Source organism: Passer domesticus, chromosome 7, assembly GCF_036417665.1.
Source record: "Passer domesticus isolate bPasDom1 chromosome 7, bPasDom1.hap1, whole genome shotgun sequence".
Lineage (NCBI taxonomy): Eukaryota > Metazoa > Chordata > Aves > Passeriformes > Passeridae > Passer > Passer domesticus.
In genome coordinates, this window is record NC_087480.1 from 35,119,983 (window position 1) to 35,146,472 (window position 26,490).

General features: G+C 39.9%; 1 protein-coding gene across 8 annotated transcripts in view; it reads right to left on the reverse strand.

The window, feature by feature from the left end:
* CEP350 (centrosomal protein 350) overlaps window positions 1–26,490 on the reverse strand; it is a 73,366-nt gene that overhangs the window by 43,024 nt on the left and 3,852 nt on the right. For 6 of the 8 annotated variants that reach the window (XR_010366048.1, XM_064427648.1, XM_064427649.1 and 3 more), the window contains exons 2-15: window positions 19,840–19,925; window positions 18,191–18,234; window positions 17,160–17,274; window positions 16,414–16,546; window positions 14,818–15,404; window positions 14,200–14,310; window positions 11,699–11,812; window positions 8,368–8,511; window positions 6,934–7,589; window positions 6,464–6,585; window positions 4,176–5,227; window positions 3,402–3,555; window positions 2,077–2,240; window positions 980–1,169 (exon numbers count right to left, since the gene is read on the reverse strand). Coding sequence is in view for 7 of the 8 variants with exons in the window: in XM_064427648.1 (XP_064283718.1) it covers window positions 980–1,169; window positions 2,077–2,240; window positions 3,402–3,555; window positions 4,176–5,227; window positions 6,464–6,585; window positions 6,934–7,589; window positions 8,368–8,511; window positions 11,699–11,812; window positions 14,200–14,310; window positions 14,818–15,404; window positions 16,414–16,546; window positions 17,160–17,274; window positions 18,191–18,234; window positions 19,840–19,912 (3,659 nt within the window). In the remaining variant the exon portion in view is untranslated. Of the gene's footprint in view, window positions 1–979; window positions 1,170–2,076; window positions 2,241–3,401; window positions 3,556–4,175; window positions 5,228–6,463; window positions 6,586–6,933; window positions 7,590–8,367; window positions 8,512–11,698; window positions 11,813–14,199; window positions 14,311–14,817; window positions 15,405–16,413; window positions 16,547–17,159; window positions 17,275–18,190; window positions 18,235–18,585; window positions 18,715–19,839; window positions 19,926–26,490 lie in introns of those variants that run through there. The other 2 variants (XM_064427651.1, XM_064427647.1) reach the window with 2 other exon arrangements.

A 26,490-nucleotide genomic window follows, 5' to 3' on the forward strand; every position in this document is an offset into this window, starting at 1 on the left:
AGCCTGGCATGAGAAAGTCAGGATGCAATCATCTGCACCTGTATTATAAAAAGTGAACAATCTACTATCAGCACATGGATGCAACTGATTGTGACAAGCCACTGTCTTGAATCTTGATCTCTCTCCTAAAATGCAATGGAGACCAAAACACGACTTGAACAACTCTTAAGATACTATGGTAACACTTTTTGAGAAAACACATTTTTTTTTTAAATAAAATTATAGAGATGCTTCTTAAATTTACTATTTCAATTTTATTAGGTTGAAGAGGATTAACAGTGGCTGTTTAAATCCTTTGGGAAGACATTCTGCTTTACTTGGCACATCTTAGGAGGTCAAAGGACCTTTCAAACCCAATCCTGGATGTCAGCAACAGTCACCAATAGAAACCAATACCTCAGAACTGCTCTAAACCAACACAGAATGAGAGATCACTCAAATTGTTTGATGCTTTTTAGAAAAAAGTGCAGTGAAAACCGAGTGTTTCAGAACCACCTTAATTGGAAAATTAGCAGAAAAATTGCATTTTTAGCTAGACAAAAAGAGATGGCAACAGAAAGCATATGTTTCTTTCTTTTTTTAATACACTCTTTTCCAGGCATGGGTTCATCACTCAAAAGGCATCCACTCACAGAGCTGGACAGACTTTGTGAGTACTGGCTGAACACAAGTACAGCCAAAATTATGTGTATCTACTGAAAAAAGAAAGGTGACTGCACAGGTTGAATAAACCTTGACACATTCTAACTGACCTTTTCTAGATGAGGGAAACAAAAAATATATTTCAATGCCTAAGGTACTGCACATGACAGGACACCCGGTTTCATATTTAAAGTACAGGGAAGAAATGTTTTCTGCATGCACATCCTACTAACATTTGGCCATTTCTGTTATTTCCCTTTTGCATACCCAAAGACACAGCCAGTAACATTACCAAGCATCTTTATATTTGCATGAAGTCTCATAACATTCCTGTTACCTCATCAGGGAGTGTCCAGACAAGTTTTCCAGTGTGCTGTCTGTATCTGGGTTCTGCTCATGCTCTTTATTAGAAATTCTGCTACTCAATAAGGATTTCTTAGCCTGCTGGGATCCCCTCTCTAATTCAGACAGTATTTTATCTTCTTCCACAGAAAAGTGGTGAGAGCTTCCATTGAAAGCATCCAACCCTAAGAAGCAACAACAGTGTCAAAAGTTTATTTGGTTCTACATGTGAATACCTTAGCATCACAAGCCCCAAAAAAATGAATTGAGAAGTTTTTCCCTGATAAAAGCAGCCTTTGAGTTAGAAGTCTATAAAATCAACAAGCAAGAAATGTGGAATTGGCAATTAGGTTCTCTTCTATATATTGTGTTCACTGCCAAAACTGTCACTCAGCTTTCATTTCAGCACACTATCACTTTAAATAAGGAAAATTCATACTTGATTCACTACTAATAATCAGAACACAGGCTAGCTTTTTGGGGGAAAGGTAAAGAACTTTGAAAAAATAGCAAGAGAGATAATTCAGAATGCCTAATCCTATTTTTGTCATGTTTCTATTGGCTTAAAACCTAGATTTTTTTTTATCCATTCCTTATATACTATGGGTGCACCAAGCCTCAAGTTTCTTCAGGCCTTTGTAATGTACCTTTATGGACTCAAAACCAATGTAATTATTAATTTGTGCCCCAGTGAAAACTAACTGTGATCCAAAGACAAGGCATTCAGGCAAAATTGTTGTCACCTTCACAAACATAACCCTAACTCAGAAGCCTATTGGCATTTTCTCAGTACAGAATCTAAGGTTAGTTCCCACACAATATTAAAATTAACTTATTTATTAGCAGGCTGGTTTAGGAAAGGAAACTTTTCAATGCTGCTAACAACCTCTTCCTTTTTCAGCTTTAAATTACTGTATTTTAAGGTCAGAGAATAACCAGAGTTGAAAAGAATCTAAGAAGGAATCACTGGAGAAATAAATCAATCATTCTATCAGTATTAGACTACAGTTTCCAGATATGTAGTACTGCAATTTTCCTAACAAGAAAAGCCTTAGTAAAAAGGGATCCTCCACAGCCAAGTACTGCACTTACTTTCCTTTTTCCCCCTCTTTTTGGAGGAAGCAGAGGAGCGGGAAGACGCTGCAGAGCGGGGCGCAGACGAGTGCTGAGAACCAAGCTCCACAGAGCGAGCCTCAAGGGGAGACTTCCTACTGGGAATTTCCTCCTGAATGCTTGAATTACTGCTGCCACCAACGCTAGAAAGGAGCACAGTGATGGTGATTAAGGACCTCCAGCTCCCATGTTACATTGTGCACAAGGAAACGACCACACTTGGAATTTGAGACAGATGACTAAACTGCACTACTCAGCTCACCTAGAAAAGCATTGGTTTTGAGGTTAAAAGCTATGACAGCTAAGGCATTGGGAAGTTTGATATGACATTGAACACAATGGAACATGCTTCCAATAATATGGAACACTAAAAGATGGATAACAACTGTCCTCTCCAATTTTAACTCTTAAGACCTATTTGACTACAAACCTGAACAATGTAAGAATGACTCAAAATGTGACTGCATTTCACATAATCTCTGGGCATACAGATATCAGCTGCCAGAAGTAAGAGCAATTATCAACAAAGGATTAAAAAAGACATGCCAGTGCATCATACACTAAATAATACCAGCAGAAGAAAGAAGTTTTAATCAGAAAGGATAATTTTCAGTGTGCAAAGTGCCATTTAACTTCTTTTCTTCTGAAGTATCATGGGTACAAACACACTTGTGGCCTCCCCCAAGGTGCCCAAAAGACATAAATATAGCTCATTACAAAAAAGAGGGTCTTGGAAAATTCAGGAAGCCATGTAGTAGACATGGGGAATCTAGGATCTACAGTCTTCAAATTTTAATCTGAACAAAAGCTTTTAAAAATTCTTACAGACAGTTTATGTATCCATTACTAAGCACTGACAAATGCTTACTGAAAGCAATTAGAGATTAACCACGAAGTTTTGAAGCACTGAAGGCATTTTCAGACTTAAAATAACTTTTCTATTTTTTCTGAATTACACGACTACCCAACTGAGCATTATTGCAGCCACACAAGTCAGAGAACTAATTTTCACCAGACTTCAAAGGAAAAGAATTTTGTCTAAAGCTACCTGTCCAGGCTAAAGAACAGCAAAAATTAGACAGAGAACAGGAATACTGGACTCTGGAATAGGAACACTTGACTCCACCTGAACTATGCTGGCTGTTTTATTAACTGCAAGGTCCTAAGAAAGTATTTCATCACTTCAACTAGTACAGTACAGCACGGCAGAAAAGATATCCAGCATATTATGAATTAAGTCTTGTATTAACTATTTTCTCTTGAATTCTGCATTTTTATTTATCTAGGAAGTCTGACACAGTTACCTGAGGTCACGTGAAATCTTCTTGTCTGTTAAAGTGCTGCTTCCCTGAGATGAGGCAAAGTCATCCTCGTAAGAAGCCACGCTCTCCGGAGGGCTCATGGCAGGGAGCAGAGGGCGCAGCGGGGCAGAGCCTCCGTTCAGCCTTTCTTCAAACACTGAGGTGTGGGGAGACAAGGGAGAGGATAAAAATTATAACAAATACAAACATACATCAAGTAGGTAAGAGGAATTTAAATGCCGCCAAGCATGAGTTACAACAACTTCCTTTCAAACACAAAATCATCAGAACAGCAGTACAGCTGTGCCATGGCAGTTTTAACACAACATAACAAGCAGAGTCTTCCTCTTTTTGTAAATTATTGAGTTCTTTACTTCATTTACATACTCCAACCAAAACATTCCTGAAGAGCACAGTGCTTTAGAGTAGAGTCATCTGTGAAAAATTTTGTGTAATCATTTTAAATAAAATAATACGAAGGTAAAAAGAATTGAGAAAAAACACAAGACAAAAATCAACGTGTCAGAAAACATTCCTCCTCAGAATGAGGAGCTCCAGGGCAGAGACAAAGTACTCATAAAAAGAGGAATACATTTGTACAAAAAATGAAAATAAAAAGCCATCCTGCATGGGACAGCTATAAATGACGTCTTACACAAATTCATATTTGAGACCTCTAAAAGTACATTCCTTAACTATGAAGTATGAAGTACATGGAGCAGTAGGACTAGGAAAATAGCAATTTACAAGAGCTTTGAAAAATGTTTCCATTTTTACCTTTTCCATGAAGTTGGTAATTCTTTGCAAAGATGTTGATGACACTGTGGGGACTTCCCTTGGCCAGCTCCTCCCAGGGCCCCTTGCTGTGTGCGTCATTTGTCTGAGTGAAAAGTGGTGAGTACCTCTCAGCTGCTTTCTGAAACTCCTTTATAGGCTCAAAAGCATTTCTCTCCCGAATGCAGAAATCCTTCTCTTTTAATGTCTCCAACATCTTCAGTGGCAGCTGCTTGTGCTGGTCTCCTTCCTCTTCAGAGAGGTTTTCATCACTCAGGAGAGGCCCTTCACTGATGGAGTCAATGCTGGACTCGTGAGGAGTAGCAGCTTTGCTCAGAGGACATGCCTGGTTCTCACGCCCTGGGGAGTCCATCTGCCTCTTGGATAAGTGTCCCAGGATCCCTTCATGCCTGTTGGCAGCAGGAGACCTCAATCCAAGGCTGATTACATCAGTAAGAGGTCTGATGGTCTCAGGGAGCTTTTTAAACTCACTAAGGTTGCCTACCCCAGGAAGGCTGTCATCAAAGGTTGTATGAGACACACAAGCACCCAACATCCTTTGAATTCTGGCTGAAAAAGTATTTTCATTTTCCTCCCTCACAGGAGGGCTCACAGCCTTTGCCCACCGTCCCTCATCCTGGTTTTCTTGCACAAATTCTGAATTCCACGTGGTTCCATAGTTGATACCAGCACCAGCCAACTTTTTGGCTTCAGTTTCAATCCTGCTAGAAAGGGAAGCAGCTGTAGCTTTCAAAGCTTCAAGGCGATCTAATTTGCTCTTATACTGGCTGGCAGAAGGTTTTACCAAGAGGTTTTCCTGTGCAGCAGCTGAATTCAGGTACAACTGAGGCATCAGGGACCCCACAGGGGCAGAATGGCTCCTCCTGCCTGCCAACATGGCATCACACTCCTTTGACAGAAGGTCCATCTGCTCCAGACTCCAGGGCTGGGAACAAGGGCCTGCACTTGAGCCCAAGAGAGCTTGTGGGTGGGGGAGCTGCACTCTTGGGCTCAACCTGTCTGGCTGCACCCATGGAGGCTCCATCAGATCGCTCCTGAAATGAAAAGTCAACATTTAGTTCATGATTTACACGAGTATTGATGTCTTAGACAAAAGCATTGTTGCCACAGATTTCATTTCAGGACAAAATACTTTTTGGTGGAATCAGAGGGGCAGGGAATGGGACAGTAAATACAATGTTATTTAGTAAAAAAACCAACAAACCAAACAACACAGCATCTCCCCAATCTGAAATGCCATTGATGGTGTACTCTTTGTTTCAGGGTTGTAACAAGCTGAGGTTCTTCACTATCAGCAGTCTTCTCCAAAAACTTCCTGACTACAAAAGGGAGAATTTTTTTTTCCTTATTACCTGTACGTGTTCAGAACACCTCTAAAGTTCCCCAAAAAATTTCATCTCTGATGACTATGAGGGTCTCTGAATACCTTATGCAGTCCTCTCTCCTCTACTATTAGCAATTACATTTTTTCTTTATGATGTTACACTAACAGCATTTACCACACGGTTTAGGTTTTTGTTCTACACACAGTAGTACATGGCATTCCCAGTGAGCTTCCTTGAACTTTTCTAGAAGGGAGACAGGTCTCACTGCACTTACTAAGTCAGAGTACACATACTGAAGCAAGTATACATTTGGGAAGCAGACATTCATTATGTAGTTAAAAATGAAGACAGTTGCACAACAGGATTTAAGGATAACCAAGAAACTTCAGGATTTTTAGTTCCTTAAATCTAAGTGTTTGGTCAGGCATCTTGACTTGCAGTAAGAAAACTTTGATAATACACTGAACAATTCAAAATTGGGAAAGCTGCAGGAAAAGAAAGAAGGAAAGGCTAGTTCCAAGCAGAAGCTGAGGTGTTTGGTACTTCATAGAGAGTAACTAATGCTGAATCCAAGACAACAGATCAAACAGCAACACTGGGCAAATCAAGTAAGAAAAATCAACAAATACATTCATATGATTTTGCCCAATGGCAATGGCAGAGGAAATAAGAGTGTCCCAATATGAAATACACATCCCACTGACGTAAACAAAACATTATCAGCAACCACTATTCACTTTATTTGCACACTGCAAATCAGCCATAGCCAAAATTTTCATATGGTTTCCTGCATCAGCTTCCTCTTTGCTGTGAGAAAAATGCTGTAATTGACATAAAGACAATTACTGTCACTGGAACAGGAACTCAAGAGCCAAGGCTATTTTCTCCTCTCAGAGATGAAAGCAGGAGCACTTTCCTCTCTCCCCCAAGGCCCCATTTGCTCACCTCAGTAGTGGCAGCTGTGGTTCTGAAAGGGACATGTCACTGCTGGAAGATGCACTCGGAGGACGCTCTTGAGCCTTGTTTTCTTTGTCAGATTCCCCAGATGGTTGATAACCAGGTCTGGGCTAGAGATGAAGACAACCAGAAAAATGCATTTTCAAAAGTATGTCAAAGTTTAGGAGCTCTTGCCTCATTACAACTGAAAAAGCTAATATCCAGAATTCAGCTTCTCTTTAAAATAGAAAGATGATTTTCAGTCAACTTTCTAGTAGGCCTTGCTGGGCCAAAAAGCAGCCACTAGGAAAGAGGCTGTACATTGAAATCACTCTGTTTAAGCAAAGCTACACATTTTGATTTGCTCTTTTTTCTTAACTGATAACTACCAGAACTGCACAAGGCACAACCTCCCTAAACATACGAGCTCCTATTCCTGCAAACAACTGCAAGACCTTAAGTTAGTGTATCAGCTGTACCTGTGTTTCCTGCACAGTAGGCAGCTGAGGTGGCTCTTCTAAAAGTGTTTGCTCCAGCAAGAATTTGGAATAGGTTTCCTGTAACCGTTTGGCTGCTGAAGGCTCAGGAGGAGGCACATTCTTCACTTTAGTAACAGCCTCCTTCTGCTTTCTGTAGAGCTCTTGGAGCCTTTTGTTCTTCTGTTCTGTTGCCTCCTTTTGTGCTTTCTTCTCTTCATTCTGCTTCTTCCTCCTCTCCTCCTGCTGCCTGATGATGTACTGCCGAACCTCATCGCTGTCGTAGTGGCGTTTCTTAGAGATCACCTGAGGCTCCTCACCGGCTGCTACCTTGTCTGGTTTCCTTTTGGTTGGACTGTGGCTCCTCTGAGTTTGAGCAGGCAAAACACATTTTTGATTCTGTTTTTCCGCATCTGTCTCTTGCTTTGTACTCATGGAATCCAACTGCAGGTCATCAAGAATTCCACGTATCTCCACGGGCAGGAAATCCTTGTTTACAGAGGCATGATCTTCTTGGTTATCATCTGGAAGAGCAGCTTCCAGTTTTCTCACATTGGTCTCAGACCTAACTTTACTTCTTGACCTTTCAGAACTTCTTGAAGAGCTTTTACGTGTAACATCCAGTCTAGAATCAGAACCTGTCCTTCCAATGCAGCCTGCTGAAGAATGAGATGTCAAATATGTCAGGTAACAATCAAATTTGGGAAACAGCTGCAAAAAGAAGGATGAGGGAGGAGTGCAGATCTTGCTGTAAACATGTCTTTGCTTCATCTGGTGTCACAGTCTGAATGTGGCAGCCCTTGCTCACACTGAGCCCACACCCTTTCTACTCTCACCAGCCTCACCACCTCACAGGCATAAGAAGCACAGCAGTTCTCAGCATGCCTCATTTATCCTGGCTGAGATTCTGGATAAATTCTGAAAAAGGCTGGTGGAGGAATCAATAAATATTTATGATGCAGATGGATGACATTAAACCGCATCTGGAAGAACCACATCTGTTAAACTGGGATGCTCAATCACAGCTTATGGATTATGTACAGCACACTTGAAAAATTCATCTGGCCTGTGGACCACTGCTAGCCATTCCTTTCCCCACTGGCTTCAAGAGGCAAAGACAGATTGCAGGTGGTGGATTTTTTTGGTTGCAGCCTATATCTCATCTTTTCCAATACCCCAAGCACATGCCACCCCTCAAGTCCCATGTGCAGGGATCATGACACCAAAAAAAGTCCACAATGCACCCAGGAACAGAGGTTATGTGGCCCAACCATGGCTGTGAGCTACATTTTCCCACATCTCCCTCAAATTACAGGTTAAAAATAGGAGCAATTTTGATAAGAAACTCTATCTCAGAAGTCTGCTCTAGTCTGCAGACATGCAGTGTTATATAATAAAGTAAAATGAAGTAAGTCCATTGATAAAAGAACAACTTACCAGACTTGGCAGCTCTGTCTCGGCCTGTTCTGTCACTGGATACAGCTCTCCTGTCCTGTTCTATTCTGGGAGCTGGACCCAGGATCTTTTTTACCAGCTTTTGTCCCTCCCGCCAGGACGATGCACTTATCACATAGTTTCCACCTTCAAAATAAAGAATAAACAAAAGCCAAGGTCTAGAGGATTTGCCCTGGGATCAGAAAGAAGTATCATTGCAGCCATTCATCATTTCTGCACCATTTAATTCTGCATTAGTGGTACAGCTGCAGTTACACAAACAGCCAGAACACTGATGTCCCAGTGCAACACCCAAAACACACTGCAGCACATTAAAGCCCTACAAAAACTGATTTAAAAGAGAAGAATGGGTTATGCAGGTGTAAAATATAGAAACAAGCCTTACTAGGGACAGGGGTAATATTTCTAGAGCTGCTCACCACCACTCAAAATTAAAAACAAGAAATAAAAACATAAAAGCAACTAAATTGTTGTAATAAGAGGAACAAAATAAAGGTGATATATAAAAGCCCCTTAAGCTTCCTATCAAAATAATATTAGCTAATACTCTAGGAAAAGACCTACTAAAAAACTACTTGAAAGGCTTTTACAAATAATTAATTGGTGAGATATGTCTTGTGAGGAGGTTAAAAAATATCAAGCAGCAGATGTTTTACACCAATGCTAACTCACTGTCCCTTAGCTGGGACTTCTGTTCCAGTACCAAAAGCAGTTAAGAATAAACCCTATTAGTGGATACTTAATTCAAGGACAAAATACCCTACAGGTGACAGAAGCCAAACCAAAATATTCTAGGATTATTTTATCATCTTACATATAATTAAATTATAACAACGGGTTATGGTGGCATCTTTACCTAATATTGGGCAGATTAAGTGATAGGTTTATACAACTCACCTTTCAACACACTAACTTCCAGTACTAATATTTTGTTTTTTAATAATGGTCTTAAAAGTGCTTTGGAGAAAAACACAGTATAAAAAAGAAAATTTATTTAGGTAATCCAGATAATTAATGATCTGTAAATTAATCAGACCTTTCAGGGGTATTTAATTGCCAGAAAAGCACTTAACTTGAATATATAATTTGCAGTTGATTTTTAACAATTCCACTTCAAGCTCTACCTCCAAGTACTCTGCCTAAAGAAACCCAGCTACTGCAGCATGAGATCACCACAGCCAAACAAAAAAGGCACTATACTGGGCCCAAGAGCACTCTGAAGACAGGATACCAACAATGTCAAGTGAAATCCTGCACAGCAGAATAACTGCTTTGGCAATCCCAGTACTCAGTTTCCAACCCCCTTTCTTGTTGTTATTTTAACCTAGAAGTCTGCAGGCCTCTACTCAACCTTTTGCAGGCAGAACTCTTTGCCTGCATTGTAAATTATCCAGTATTTTATAAAAGAGCTGTCAATTGAAACATGTCACTACAAGCCTCTCTGAAACAGAGGCATCAGCCAAGGGGGTTCTCCTGCACAACTCACTGTTCTCACATCAGTTCTGTGTGTGTTTAGAGAGCCAGTGCAGAGTGTCACCTTCCATCTCCAGTCAGCTGTTTGACTGAAAAACGCCAACGGGGCAGAACACGAGCCATGGCTATCAATAGCCTTGGCCATGGCAAGCAGTTCCTCACTGCAATGACTGGAGGAGCATGGACTAGCATGGACGTGACACTTAGAGCTGGTCCTTACCTTCCAGGGAGTTCAGGCCATCATTTTCCACCCATTTAATCCATTCCAACAGGGGAGGCTTTGTATGTAATGGAGGGGATGGAGCTTACAGCTGCTGACTCCCTTGAGGGCACAGAGGATTTCCTCACAAGGGAAAGCAGAGGAGTGGGCACTGATCTCCCCTCCATGGAGGAGACAGGACAGTGTCCAGTGACAGAACCTAAGGGAAGGCCTGAAGTTGTGTCAGAGCAGGGTTAGGTTGGATATTAGGAAAAGATTCTTCATTCAGAGGGTGTTTGGGCACTGAACAGGCTCCCCAAGGAACTGGTCACAGTCCCAAGACTGATGGAGCTCAAGAAGGGTTTGGACAACACTCTCAGGCACAGGGTAGGATTGTTGGGGCTGTCCTGTGTTCCTCCCTCACTTGGAACTGTCATAAATATATAAGACAGATGAGTGTGATTCCTTAACTATGGATTGATCAGCATAGGAGGGAGCCAATCCATGCTTATCACTTCAAGTATTAGTATTCCTTACCACAAAATATTCATAAGCAGGATTTACAGCATGAAGAAGCACATATTCACTCTCTAAAAATCCTTTGTAATAATTTTTAAAGTTGCTTTTTTTTTTAATGTTTACAGATTACAAGCGTAAACTTGCATATATTTAAAGAAAAGAAATTGCTCTGTGTGTGATTGCAGCCATAGCTACTCACTTTATATGAAAACTAAAACCAAACACAAAGCATATCTGAAAGTCTTCCTAATTCTTTTGCTGCCAATATCAAAGATTCACACAACTGGAAAACTAAGAAGCACTGTCAGAATTCCACACATGTTTAATTTTATTTTCTTCTCTAAGGCACTGCTCTAGAGAAACCTGCTTGCATCATCTTCTCCAAATAATTAAATTGTATTTAACAATCAGTGGAATTGTCAGACAACAGTGGGGAAAAGTTATCAGTTGGTAAAAGAAATAAACATTTATTTAAAAATACCAAGATTTGGAAGACTACTCAGAGAATGTGTGTTTACATTCTTTCACCAACTCAAAAAGCCAGAACTGAAGGTGTAGAATAGCAACAACTTGAAACATGGAAGAACAACAACCAGTGAAAAAACATGCTGTTCTCTGCTTCCCCACCGAGAAACCATCCAAGAGAACACCTTTGACTGCAGCCCCTCCTCACCTGACAGGAAAGCAACTTGATTTTAATATCATGTCTCAGCACTGCTGACTGAGCCATGGGTCAGGCTTTAACCAGCTTTGTCACAGGCCAAACAGAGACAGGATCCAGAGCAGGGCTACTGCTTGTTTTTGTCTACATTACCCTGACGGGTACCTAAGGATACCTCTCCCCACAAGAAACTCACACTCTGCAGCAGTTTCCTCAAGGTGCACACAGCAAGTGGAAAGGCAAAAAATTAAAATAAACCACAAAAAAGTGCACAAAGCCACTGGCCAACAACAAAACCATACACAACCCCCAATGCAGCACAGCACACAAATTCACCACAACAGCACTGTTGCACATCTAAGAAGGCTTTTAAAGGAATACACTTTTGTTTTTCTTTCTTGAGTCAAAACTCATCTCTGAAGGACATGTAACAATCCTCCCTCTACAGCAGAAATAGTCACCTTGTTTGGACTCTGGACTTGACAATCGTGTCAGTTTTTGCACCTTCCGCACTGGTCTTGTAGCTTTCTTCTCTTTGTTTCTCTCACTGGATTTTCCTTTCACTGTTGAATCCTCTAAAAACAAACAAAAGCTGTTAAGTGATATCCCACAGGGGAGAACATAGAATAACAAGCTTGCTTCAGCATTTGAAAAACCAGAACTCAGAGAAACACAATAGAATTCACTGACTTTCCCAGACTATACCCCCAGATCAATGACTTCCAGTCCAGCACTTTAAAATCCTCACAGAATTTTGAATCAAGGTCTGTTTACCTATGCACTGGAAGGCAATGAAGCCACAGCAAGGCCATCACATATATTTACAAAGTTAACTTTCAATTCTAAAAGAAATGCTGGCAGTTTAATATAAACAACTGTTGGTTCTCTTCTGCTACAGATACTGCATTTTACTGCTCTAATGTTCCACAAGGACATGTAGTTCCTGAACACAAGGGCTGCTGCTTCCACTTTAATGCATGACAGCACATTCAGCACATCAGGAACTCTGTGGCCACTGTTACCACTGTTTTCTGGTTCCTCCTCAATAAAGAATGGGATCAGATAAACTAAACAAACCAAGATGCAACCCCCTCTATGGACAGATCTGAAGCTTTATTTAGATGCCAATGCAAACATTCACAGCCCCTAATTTCATGTGAATCCACTCTCTGATGGATGTCCATAGGAAGCATCAGAGGCAGAACAGGAGGTCATATTTCAAATATATAAGAACAGAATTTTTAGAGTCTTTCTCACCCTTAGCACCCTTTCCTTACAAACATTCTAGCTGCCTTTAAGGCTGACAAGAGCAGGTAATACAATCAATGCACTGAGTACCACAAGCCTCAGTGATTGCATTTGCAGAAAGTTAACATCCCAGTCACTGCCCTTTCCTGACTCCAGCAAAGTACAGGCTGCTTCTCACCCTGCTCCTATTACAGCAATTTTCTTCTAGTATGGCAAATCCTGAACATCTTTAAGACAAAATTACTGGAAACTTGGGATCCATACAATATCCTTTAGCCTAACTGCTATGCAAAGATGAAGACATCCTGTCTGGTCTATGCTTGTACACAAAAATCTTTTTGTTGGAAGGAACAGTGCTGCTGTAGGTATTAGAGATATAACAGATTATTTCAGCACTAGAGAGCAAAGAACAGTTCTGATACAACTGACTGTACACACCCAAAACACCACATGGTGTAAATTTAATACAGAGTAACACATGGATAGATAATCTGACAACCTAAAAATACATTTACAGTACATATTATGTGCAGCACCAGTGTTTGTTTACTAGCCATCAGCTATTCAGTATAATCTTTTCAGCTCAGAAAGGAGACACGTTCCACAACAGCTGTTCTACACATGGCATCAGGACAGAAGTGTGGATCAACACACACACAGCTCCTTCCTTTTGTAGGCACTGGACACATGATCCAAATGCCTTTTAATTGGAGCTCTTCAACAAAGCTTTAAAAAATATTTGAATTTCTATAAACAGCTTGTTATGCTTGCCAAAAGTAAAAAAAAAATGCTAGTGCAGATTAAAAACCGGTGGAAATTTGGCATTAATTTCACAGACTGATCTGAATAGTGTATTTGCAAAATAAGTTACTGAAAAAGAGCATCTTTTCTTTCTGAACAAATTTTTTATGAGTGATTCCATAAAGTCCTCAGTAACTTATTGAGTTGTACAAGGAAAAAAGACAAATTGGTTTATTACTACACAGATACCTACAGATTTAAATCTCAATGCATTTTCCTTTAGTCTTAAAGGTTTTGAGCAAAGAGAAAAGTTATTCTTAATAAGTAAGCTCTTACTGCAAAACTGGAGGTTCTCTGGGGTTTTTATTTTCCATTTTCTTCCATTTTATTCACCTGATCTCTTCCCACTCCCCCAGCTCAGTCAGAGGCAATTCAAGCCTACAGCACTTCACTGTAACCAGCCTAGCAAATTAAAAAAGCACTTGGGCTCCTACTCCAGCTCACCCAGAGAAAAGAGCTGCCAATGGTATTGCAGTTTTTCAGAGTGGAAAATGAATAAAGATTGTGTCTTGGAGCAGTACATTTGAAAACAGAAACTAAAAGTGGGTTTTGTCCTTTTAACCAGGAAATTGTACTCATTCATGCAAACATGTATAAAAAGCCACAAAATTAAACAAAAGTTATTCTAATGGAGACTTTCTTTTTTCCTGTTTCAAAGAAATGCCATTACTTGGCATTCTTTTCAGAACTGTTTTTTTATTAGAAGTATTTGAATGAGAGAACTGGGAGAAGGACTAATTTTGTAGTTGTTTTAGTGGTCAGTAAATTATTCCTCCCATGGAGAGAATTACAATATATTCAACACCCCTTCCTTCAATTTTTTCTTCTCATGACTTTGTAGACTTGTACAAAATATATTTCTCTGCCTCTTAGAGAAAGTTTTGTGGCTTAATCAATTCCACTTGTGGCTCACCTTTTAACTGGAGTGCAATATCTCTGTAAAGCTCCCGACCGATACGAAACTCGTCTGCATGCCAGATCTTTCCATCTGGAGTGCGAATCCTTGTTTCAGCAGGATTGAAACCTGAAAGGAAACAATTCAAGACTTCAAAATAACTCCATAAAATGTAAATACAGCTTTGTTAGAGTGGAAGGGGCTGGAAACTGCCAAGTAAAAAAGTAACTATGTGAATTTCTAATGCTAAATTAGAAGAAAGCAATACACCAGTCTGCCACTTGCTCAGTTGAAAAATAGCAGAAGGGGTGAGGAAAAGATTATTAAAAATGCTTTTTCAATCAATACAATGTTACTAAGCTCTGAGAGCATAAAAAAAATACTGCAATCAACCCAAAGACCAGTGAGCTTCTTTTTATAGTAATTCTAAGAGACAAGAAAAACTTCAAAGGAATTCGCACTTCAGTAATTTAGCAAGAATTTCTTTTTACTTGTGATCTGTGATCAAACCATGCACTCCCATATTGCCCAAAGAGAGCTATGAGCCAGGTCCACGCTTTGAAATGTTGCTCAGTGGATTGAGCTCTGCTCCCTCATCCCAAACACCCAGCAGGGAGGGGATCTGCACCTCCATACCTCTGTATGATGGAGCAGCAGGCACGGCTGTCACCTTCCTGACCTTGGGAGTCACCGTGTTCTCCACGTTAGTGACCACAACAGGTTGCTCAGCATACCCCACGTGCTGCCCTCTGCCACTGAGCTCCTCAGAATGCTCCCACTGCTTCCGGATCCTCTCCTTCAGCTTCTCCAACTTGGCATCGTGCTGCCGCTGCTTCAGGATTTCCAGCCTGTGAGCACTGCAGATACTCGTGGCAGAAGGGGAAGACACTTTCAGTTCACTGTCCTGGGATGTGATACTCTGAGAAGCTCTAGAGCTACTTTCATCCCCCCTGGAGCCACTGTTTTTTTCTTCTTCCAGTCTTGAAAGTGCTGCAAGCCTAGGAAATGGCTCGTTAGTGTGCAGGGCGTTGATTGTTGGCCGGTCATTGAGGTACCTCACGATGGTCTGGTCTGCAGCAGAAGGGAAGGGGCTGTCGAGGGCTCTGCTGTGCCGGTCCCGCTCGTCCCGCTCGTGTGCCAGGCAGCCTGGGAGTTCACTCTTCCCTTCTGCTTCACTCAGCTCCAAGCTAGATAGCAGCTGCTTGGCCTCAAGCTGGCTAGAACTGTGATAAGACAGAGAACTATGTAAATCCCTGATGTTACAGAAGGGGGAAAAAATCACTGTCAGAAACACAAATGTAGGACCTTCAACCTCAGCAATCAGCACATTCATCAACTAAATGAATGACTTCCTCTACCCTGGCTCCACTTCAAAGGCAAGTTCTTTTAAAGTCTGACCACCTCACATTTAATAGTGCAAGTCTGATGAAACAGAAGGAGACTTCTGTTCAAAATTTCATTTGTTGCACTCCCTGTCTGAAAAGAACTATATATAACGTTGAAGACTAGAAAATCAGCAAGCAGTAATGTCACCCTTTAATTTAAAAGAGAAAAGTCTTAAATAACAAGTATAGAACTTAAGAGAAGCATAATTAGTACATGAGCTATTCAATTAACAAAACTGACCCAAATCAGGGGTCAATTGACCCCTGTCACATGCAACAAGAAGGACCACCTCAAAGCTGACTCAAGTAATGGAAAAAGAGACCAGAACTTCAATGTCAAGATAATAATCTTGTTCTATGGCCTCTTCTGTGTTCTGTACCACTTTTGTTCCATGAGAAGCTGCTCTTGTATGAGTTTCTCACATTCACAAAAATGGAATGTAACTTTAGTACTACCTGTAGTACTACTCTTGCTCCACGTTGCCTTGGTAACACATTTAGAAACATATGCTAAAGAACTAATGAAACAAAGCTGGAAAAGAGTGAGGAAGCACTCCTTTTGTTTCTTATAACTGAAACTAAATACCTATGAAACCCATCAGGTCACTAATGCCACAGTCATATCACTTGATGACCTGGCCCCATTTCAAAACAGTTGACTTTAAACTTATATTCACTGAATAAAAAATAAATTTGTAATATTTACTACAAAGTCCAACAACACATGCTGTCATGTGGGTAGGTGATGGAAGAAAGCAAACCAATTTTTAAGGAGGTGTCAAAACCACCACTGTTAGCTTAAATCTTAGCATGTTTTTGTTCAATAGCCAGCTGTCCCAGCACTGACCTGTATGAAGCCAATGGCTCACGGAATTCCACACGACTGCATTTTTTCACATTGCTTTCCAGAGTGGTTGCTCGAAGAGGGCTGCGTGAGGACTTCTCCTTGCTTGATTTATTTTGGCTGGAGGAGCGGGAACCTGAAGCAGAACACAAAGAATGCTCCATGCAGCCACCTCTCCAGAAAGAGAAAGCTCCTGGGGCTCAATCATTGACATAAGTGTTTCTTGGGTTTGAGCAGCTCTCTCTTTCAACAAGCTGATCTCAACAACCAGGAGCAAGGCAGTAAGCCTTGAATCAATGACCATACTTAAAGAGAGACAATAATGCTTGAAGATTAATTATAAGTCATTAAATCTGTGAAGTTGGCAGTGTTGCCACTAGAGGTCGATCTGTCTGTTCTTCAGTAGCACACCACCAGAATGCTCTTGGTATATAAAATGAGGGATTATTTCCTATAAGCAAATGCTCTCCTTCAGTTAGATAACACAGCACCAGATTTATCAAACTTCCTGTCAGAGTGGGATAAGCACTGCGTGGGGCAAGCCCTGTCACCCCCTCTAACCAAGAGACTGGGATAGAACACTCTCCTGCCTAAGCTCAGGGAAGGAAACACCAGTTTCTTCTGGGCAATTAGAGTCTCAGGAATAAAGACCACAGGAGGAGACAAGCTGGGGGCAGGGAGAACCCAAGCTTTCCCAGAATGCAGTGGCTTTATGCTGCCTGACACGTTCTCTCCTCAATAATACATACCCTTCCTGCTGCTCTTCCTGCTGGCACTAGCAGAGGGCTTCTTGGCATCCATGACTGAATCGAACACAGCCGTGCTGCTGGGAGCTATTTCCAATTTGTTCTCTATATGACGTAGCTAGAATTGGAAGATAATGCAAATTAGAACAGTGTTTTCTATTTTTAAGCTGTATTTTCATTTCCCCCTGAACATGACAAATTTTTCCTTTTTCACAATGAGTCAAACTGCAGGCAAGAGCAACTTCACAAGGCTGATGTTGTAAAACTGTACGGTCTTATGGTCAGAAACTACTATTAAGTTTTGTTTAATAAGATTGTCTAGATTAGGCTTTGTTGCATAGTTTTGTTCCCTTAAATAGGCTGTTTTGAAAAAATTAATAGCATGCCATTCAGAAACTTAATGCTTAGCCTGAATAAAATATTAATTCCACTTGGAAAAAATTCTGTAATACTGCCTTATAAATGAAGCATGATACAAATTCCACATGTAAAACCCCACACTGATGCTCAGCTACTGAGAAAAAAGAGGGACAAGGCTATGGGAAAGAGCTGCATTCCATGCAAACCCAAACTGCTTGGCCTCACTGAAGCCAGGTTTTAGAAACAACTACATCATCTTATGTTAATTCCCACAGAAATAAAGCAACCCCAATGCTCAGAATGGACAATTATTAAATACACTGGTGTTGCCCTAGTATCCGATTGGTTTGAGTAAGCAGGGGAGAGCAATTTTTTCAAGTTTTCAGAAAAATGTGGCATCACCACTTTGTTAAATAAAAAGGTATTAAGTTTGCTGTGGCAAAAGTGTGTCCTTGTGTGCAGAAAACTTTTTCCAAAATACAGTAATGTTACATACTCCAATGGCTTTATGCTATTCACAACTTGTTGAAGAGACAAACACTGAGTAAAATAATTTGGTAAAAGCTTTTGTAGCCACTAACTGATTTGAAAATGAGTAAAAAAAAACAAACCAAAACCCAAACCAAACAATCCCAAAGGAATAAAAAAAGTAAAAAAAAAAAAAAATTACTTACAGCAGCCTTAGTCTGAGAAAAAGAAGCCCATGCTGCAGTTAGATCTTCCAGGGCAGAAACAAAGAAATTAATTTCTCATTAGTACATGAAAAACAATGAAAGAAAACGTTGCTTCAAAACAACTTTCATGCTCTGGCTAATAAAGTTCTTTTTACAACACAGCTCCCATCTGTAAATCTCCTCTATGTAAGACTGTTATCAGTCAAGGTTCATCTTAGCAAAGCTATGAAGTATTTAATGTAACACATTATGAGTTTACTAAGTTAGGTTGAATGCCTGATGACACCTGAAATCAAATCCACCACATATGGAGATGTTTAGAAGACAAAATAAAGCTGGTTATCTACCCCAACATAAATACTTTATATTTTTCTATCATACTACATTTTAACTACCTTTTTTTCCCCCTTCCATTTTCTTCTTCAGTAAACTAAGCATGAATACATGGTCACTGAAAGACTCTACTCAAAACCCAAGCTCCGAAGGGCAGAATTATGAACAGTAATCTTTCTGAACTGTACACCCTACAAACAAAACAGAAATAATGTTTGTGAACAAGCACGAGGTACTAACCCAAGCCTTTTAATCTAAACAGACAGCACCTACTCTATAAGCAATTGAGCTCAGGAGGATGTAGTAGTGTTTTCCTCTATAAATATTTATTTCCTCAGTTCCCCTCTTTTGTTTTCTAATGGTTCTCACAATCTAATGGTTTATAAAACACAACATCCATGTGTCAGAACCACAGAGAGTAGTAATAACAGAGAGTTTAAAAAAATAATCTCTTTCTCATAGTAAAAAAAATTCCAGTTTCATTTCAGGCAATAACACAAAGGAAGGGTTAGGGAAGCAGCACAGAAACAACTTTGCTTTGGATTCTACAGATAGTGCTTCTTGTCCACAGCACACTACAGCTTCAAAAAGTAGGCAATTTTAAAAGAAACTGACCATACCACAGGAAATAATCAGCAATAATGTTCTCCTACAGATAAAGTAAGAATTTTCCTCTGCTTTCAAAACAACTTCTGGAGTCCAGTTTTGTCATCCTGGAGATCATATGATCAATCTCCAACCACAGGCTTAGCACACGACTCAGCTGCTCTACAGATGAGACCTTTCTTCCTTTCAGGGAAAATATTTTCAGGGAAGTACTGTCATTTAAAAATTTTTCTGCCTCCTCCTTTCCTAAATTACAGTAAACATAACAATAAAAAGCTAAATGATTTCTCCAGCTAAGGGAGACAGAAGTGCTGTAAAAGTCATCCTAGCAGCGATGCACTGTTGCTACTCAAGTGTCTCCACCACTGGAACTGAGCAACTGTCAGAGGCTCTTCCTCACTTCCTTCAAGAGCCAACAGTTCCCAATTTCTGCTCCTGCACTGCTCCTCCTCTACAGCACTTAAAGACAACCTGTCTCTGTGCCATCTTGGCAACCATATCCCAGGCTGGCAACTGCTAATGCAGATCAGCAAATACTCCAGAGATCAGAGTACAAAACTGCTATCTGCAAAAAGGAAGCCACAGAACACATGCTCTTAGCTCCCGAACTGAGGCATGAGAATGCTTTCTGGAACAATTCCCCAAAGTTTCAAACAACTCATGACAAAATATCTCCCAAAACAAGGCAGCAGAACAGAGAAAACCCTTACCTCTGGTAGAATCCTTGCTTTGGTTATGCCTTGGATTTTGTAGAGGCACCTCATTAGACTTGTTGCTCCACATCGTGTCAATTTACCTAAAAAAAAAAAATTACCTAAAATTAGTCCTGTAAAAGGAAAAGCAAATGTATCTTAGTCTAAAGAGAACATAACCTTGATCATCATGATGAATGTCTACCTCATCTGATGACTTCAAACCTTCATCATGAACAAGGTCAGATAACCAGCATGAAATCACAGATGTGGTCACAGCTTCCTGCAGAAACCATGTAATTCCATGGACAAAGAAGGGTTTGATTTGGTTCTCTGTCATCAAGAAACATTAACTTGATAAAAGGAAGCCCAGAGGTCGATGCAATTTAGATCAGAGTAACAAGTACTGCAGCAAGTCTGAAGAAGTCCACCCTGGAATACTGAACACACAGTTCAGTAACAGAGACAGCACCACATGGCTTGGACCTGTAAGTGCTTGGGGAAAATACCCAACTCCAGCAGGGACACAATGAATGTGTCACCAACCTCTGCAAAAGGAAAAGGCACAGCAGAACTGCATGGCAGGACAGCACAGCCAGGAAAAAAAAGACAAGGCTGGTGCCACCATTGTTTTCCTGTGAACTTTGTAGTTAAGACTCACAGTGAATCTAAAATTAGTGTGAACTCCCAGCCACTATCATCAAAGCAGTTTTTATAAAGAAAAAAAGGAAAAAAAAAAAACAACAACCACACAACAAAAAAATAACTCAGCACATGCTTAGTGAGCTGTCTTCATAACACACTGACAACACTTCTGTTATGGAAAGCAAAAATCAGGTGACCACAGAATTCCAACAGGAAGTTCCAGACCTCTGAAGGAGTCATAAAAGCACATTCTCCTCTCTCTTCTTTCATGAACTCCCAAATGTCATTTTCCTTACTTTTTAATTACTGAAAATTTCTTTTGCTCTTACTTCTCTACACTGTATGCCACATAAAAAAGCAATCAAATATAAAGATCAATCTTCTGGTAAAAGTAGGCCAAAAGTAACACAATCCACTACTTACTGAAATAGATTTTTGCCCATAGATTTTGTGACAATGATTTTTATCATTTATGGTCTTAAGGATACTCACAGTGACCAGCAGTAAAGTTTGGTCTCACATTCAGTCATATATCCTGTATTTACTGCAGTAAGATATCTCAAAAAGTGCTCTTAAGCCCTGAGAAAACTATCAGTAATAAGAACACAGGTCCTCAAAACACCTTTAGTTGTGACTTTTTTTGATGAGTTTAAGTAAGTGTTTGACAGAGTAAGGAAAAGACATGTAAGCTTATATATGTAGGTACAGAAACACAAGCCCACAATAATTCAGCAATTCTAGAAAGGAAGGTGGGTGTGTTAGTTTTTAAGTATCCAATAGCTATGGGCATTAAGCCAAGTGTAGATAGAAAATTCTGCTTCTAGGACAGGTGCTGAAGAGCTCATTCATGCAGAACAGCACTCTGTGCCTCACATCATCCACGCTGTAAATCACAGCACTGCCCTGCCCTGGAAATCATCCAGCTGATCCTCTCCATCACTGGAGAAAAGAGCTGCTGGGCTTGAAATGCAGAAAATAAATATTAATAAAAATGAGGGAATTTTCCATAGAGAACTGCTGAAAGTACTGTATCATACCAGTATCAGTTTCTTGCCCAAACACTCATGTAACAAAACCTACTCAATATGTAAATTTAGCATTGGATAACTTCTGGACAAGCAAACATCTATTAAAGGGTTAAGTATCCATCTTCATGTAATTGCTTGGAATTTATTCTTATCATTAAAATTATTAGTATAGATAAGAAAACTTAATCAGGAACTATAATTGTTCTTTTTATTTTAGGAAGCCATGTAAATGTAGAATTATAACACGCTCTGTGTACTCCTTACATCTACATGAAAAGTACCAGATTAAACAATCTGAAATTGCTTGTTAATAGCTTTCATCCTGACACTAAAAACTGCCTGTCCTTTACCTGAGCTGGACAGAACTCATTCAGACAGTGAAACACTTCAGAGAACACCTTATATAGTGCACCCTGTACACAGTGCAACAGACACTGGGGTATTCCCACAGGTGTATGATCACCAGTGATCAATAATTCTATCTCAACTCCTTCAAAAGTCTCCAATGCCCCTCAGTAAAAGGCCATTCCATCTCTCCTCCAAGCTGGGCAGAATTCAGAAAGCATCTTGCTGTGCTTATCCTGAGGCACACCTGCAGTACCAGCTCCAAGTGTAAAGTTTGGCCCTCCCTGGCTCCAGAGCAGCCCCGGAGATTTCACACTGAGCAGTTTTGCTTAACTCAGGGTGCTGCTGATTGAAGAAAAAAAAAAAACACGTCAGAACCGAGCACTCTGGAGCTGTCTACGGCTTCAGGAAGGCAACACTGCAGGAATCTTCAGTCCTGATGTAATCATGACTCTCAGGGTTTGGGGTTTAGGTGTTTCCCTCCCAATCCTTTGGAAGGGTGGGAGAAATTTATGAGCTTTTCAAAACCTACATACAAATAAATTATGTTGATTCCCATAAACTTTTAATTCCTACCTATTACTAAAATAACTTCTCTCTATTGCTACAGCTGACATGAATAACCTGCACTCTATTAAAAAAAAACCAACAACAAATACTTGTACAATTCAATACCCTGCCTCTGCAAAAAGTTCAATCAGACAGAGAAGATTCTTTAATGTTACCAGGAGTACAGAAAGGGGTGGGGAATAAAAAAGAAATAAATCCAGACACAGTTACCATGTCTGTTTACAGGACTTGTATGCAGGATAATAGACCAGTTAAACACTAAAATACAATGAAATTAATATTGATCAGAGAATAATACTAAACAAAACTTACACGAAGGAAATTTAAATTAGTTTTAAAATACATTTTCCATCAATACAAAAGTTGTCTCAAAGTCCCATAAAAAACTTTTACATAAAATACATAAAAACTAAAATCATTCTGAAATGACTGCTTCAAAGAGATCTCGTTCTGCTAAACTAAATCACCATCTCTATTTAATACTGACCTTAAACAAAGAGAATGAGCTCAAAAGATGAAATGCCAAAGAACTTCTGAGGAGACAGCACTGATGGCACAAGGTTATCTGCAGGCTGCACAAGGCTCTGAGAATCTTAAGATTGTTGGAGAAAAATGTGGAAGACTGCGGAATCAACAGAACTAATGGGTGGTTATTGGATTGCTCCCTGCAGACACAGACATCCCACACAGGTCCATTCAAGGCTGCCTTGCCAAGCCCCTCCTGGGGTGAGTGACTGAGATACAAACACCACTGTGTTCTGATGTTTCAATCCCACATCAAGTGCTCATCTCATTCTTTATTCACATGTCCATAAAATAAAAATACTCAAGAAAAGGCACAGCAGAACTGCTACAGATGAGGACCTAAGAGGAAACACAACAGGAAACAATACACTCCAAATCCTGGAAGGGGGGATGGATACAGGACCTGACAACCACTCTCTTCTACAAACACTGTTCCTACAAGAAGACGCTGAAGAGAACTGACAGATCAGAAAATGAATGAGAAAGCACCGGAAAGGAGGAAATGGAAACAAAGAGAAAACCACTGCCATGTAAAAAAAAAACATAAGAAACCCACACATTTAATAGGAAACGTACCAAGGATGGCACTGAAATGTACAACACACAGCAAATCAAGAGGTCAACACAGTTAAGAGCACAGCATTTTACAAAAAGTGGGAGATATGAAAGCAGAATATGCTTAGCAAAGATATAGGAAAATGTGAAGAGATTAAAAACAAGACTGGGAAAAAGAGAAAGAAAATTGTGAGAGAAGCAGGATAAAAAATGGAAGAGAACGAGAAAGCTAGGAAGGTGAGAGGAATGCAATGATCTTTTAAAGAAGTGGCACAGAGAGCAGCAAAAAGAAAGAAAAGAAACTTGTGCATTGGTCCAATTGGGAAGTTTTTCAAAGATCCTTGGTAAGGTTTTTTTTTCCTTAGTAGCACAGACTTGGTAAGAAAAGAGGAAACTCAGAAGTCATGGCACTGGAAACAGGAGAGGAAACTGAATTGTGCAGATTCAGAGAAGGAAGACAGTGTGAGCAAGAGATCACCCACTGCTATTTTCACTAACATTTCATGGTTATGGGGAAAAAACCCACAAGTATGCACAGGGAACAGTATTCCTCAAGACTTTGTTTCTTATAAAAACACAAGGGATACTAAATGAAAGGGATACTACAAAATAAATTATGAAAGTTTGCTAAGAGTATGGAATGAAACAAGTTATTAACATTGACTTCTAGGGGATATTCTCAAATGTTTTATCCACAAAGGGACAGATTTTGCTACAAACTGGGTACACAGTGCACAAGGACAACATTTCATGCAGCTTAAGCAAAAATAATGCACCAGTGCCAATAAAAGAAGCCATCTTTTCCTTGCCTTATGCCTGGGTGTCTCTTTGCTTGATCCAGGCAGAAATTCATTGGGCTTATGTGGTAAAGCAAAGTGAACTGGGAGTCTGGTACAGGCTAAAAGAATTCTGCCTGTTTTTTGCTTTACTGGTTTTACCTATGTCATACAGTAAACAACACCCTCCATGCAAGGAGAACGAGAAGGGATGGAAACACTGGCAGGATCAGCCTCAGTCCTGCTGCTCTTGCCTTTGCCTCGAGGAGAAGAGGGGACTGAGCAAAACAAGAAGCATTCACCTTCTTATTCCCAGTGGAGATGGCACTGGAGCTCAAGGGCACCCACTGCACCCACACCTCACACAGTGCACACTTGTCTGTGGAGGAAATGGACACAGACACAAATAATTGTGTTTTCCTGTTTGCAAAAACATTTTAAGTTTCCATGTATAAATACAAAGGTGACTTTTGAATCTTAAAAGACCCTCTGGAGCTCCTGTCTGTGCAGCTAAAGCTCTGCACTGCTGGCAGGAACAGACAAAGGTGGACAGGCACAGGCAGACACAGTCGAACAAATTGTTTTGCTGAGCCAGTCCACTGAAAGTGATGGAAATTATATTTAAAGATGCCAGAAACACTTTCTATGTCTTCTCAAATACCACAAAATACAATTTATTATGATATGCTTGAGTCTGGAATAAAAATAACATTAACCTACTTGTTTTTCCAGAATCCAAATCCTTACCATACTGCATTATGTCACTTAAATGAATGTTAAAAATATCTGTAATACATTGTTTTAAGACTTGTTTTGGTTATGTATATGGGGGCTTTTAAAATGTTTTTTGATACAGGAGTGACATATTTTTTCTTTGGCCAGGGCATATTTTAAGCAAACTTTGCCTTTCAACACTATCAGATACAGGCAATGCACTGACCTTCCTCAGGACTGGGGACAAATTCCAGCACAACAAACAAATGCATGACATGTTTGTCCAAAAAGCTCCACATCTCCAGAATCTACAGCTGACACTGCAGAACGAGGTAGCTCCTCCCTCCACCTTCTTCCAATCTCATTTATACAATAAGCTTTCAAATGAAATGCAAAGGAAGTGAACACCAGCAATGCCCAAGGAGCTCATGAATGTTAGCTGCTCTGAGTGATCTACTTTTAGATAATATTCAGTGTTTTGTCTTGTAATACAAGCAATACCAGAATAACTCACATTCCAAACATCATTACTTTGGAAAATAAAACAAAAGCTTCGTAAGTAAAAGAAATTAAATAAAATTTGATCTGTCTTAAGCTAGATAACAAGAAAACTTTAAGGATACTAAGACAGCCCAAAAAAGAGCAATCAAGATACACCACATACTTGCAGACAGAAGAGCACTTAAAAATTTCAAAGCATGTGTTACTACCTCTAGCTTTTAACCAGGAACATAAATGATATAAACACACATCCATCAAATGTCAAAAAAAAAACCCAGAAGAAAATACAAATATGTTTCCTGAGTTCTATGATTAAATCACTGGCACCAGTCAGCTGCTAAATTTGCATCCAAACTATAGTGAAGATTTCTCTATAAATGAAACATTTCTGGATCTGATTCCTTCCAACTGTATGCTGAGAAAGGACATTTACCACATTCTTTTGCTATGAAAAGACATGGCAACTTGCAAAAGTGTCTCTGCTTCGTCATAAGTGATGAAGAAGTGATAAAAAATAAAACTGGCTCTAAAAAGGGACTAGTGGTTCTACTGAAATGGAATGTCTTCCTCTGCTGCATCACGTGCCAGGAGGTACTCTGAGGAAATCTATGGAAATGAATGTTGTGACAGCTAGTGTAACTTGATTCATTGTTCATGAAGAAATCTGAGTACAAAGGCACAGAGAATGCATCCATTTATTAAGGAGATGCACACAAGGGTTTGTCTATCCATTCACAAGTTCTGAATTTTCTTTGACTTCAAAGATCTTAGCATTTATGACAGAGAGGAAAATACCCCAGTTCCTAGAACCAATAAAGTACTCCTGCATTTTCTCTCCTCAGCCTTCAAAACAAGACTTTGTTCACTTGTTCCACCTCCAGCTACCAGAAACCTCACATTAGAAGATTTCAATTCTTGCAGCCCATAATAAATCCATTCAGCAAAATATGCTCAAATTCTTCAAGTTCTGACTTCTCTCACAAGGAACAGTCCACTGTGAAGGAGCTTTC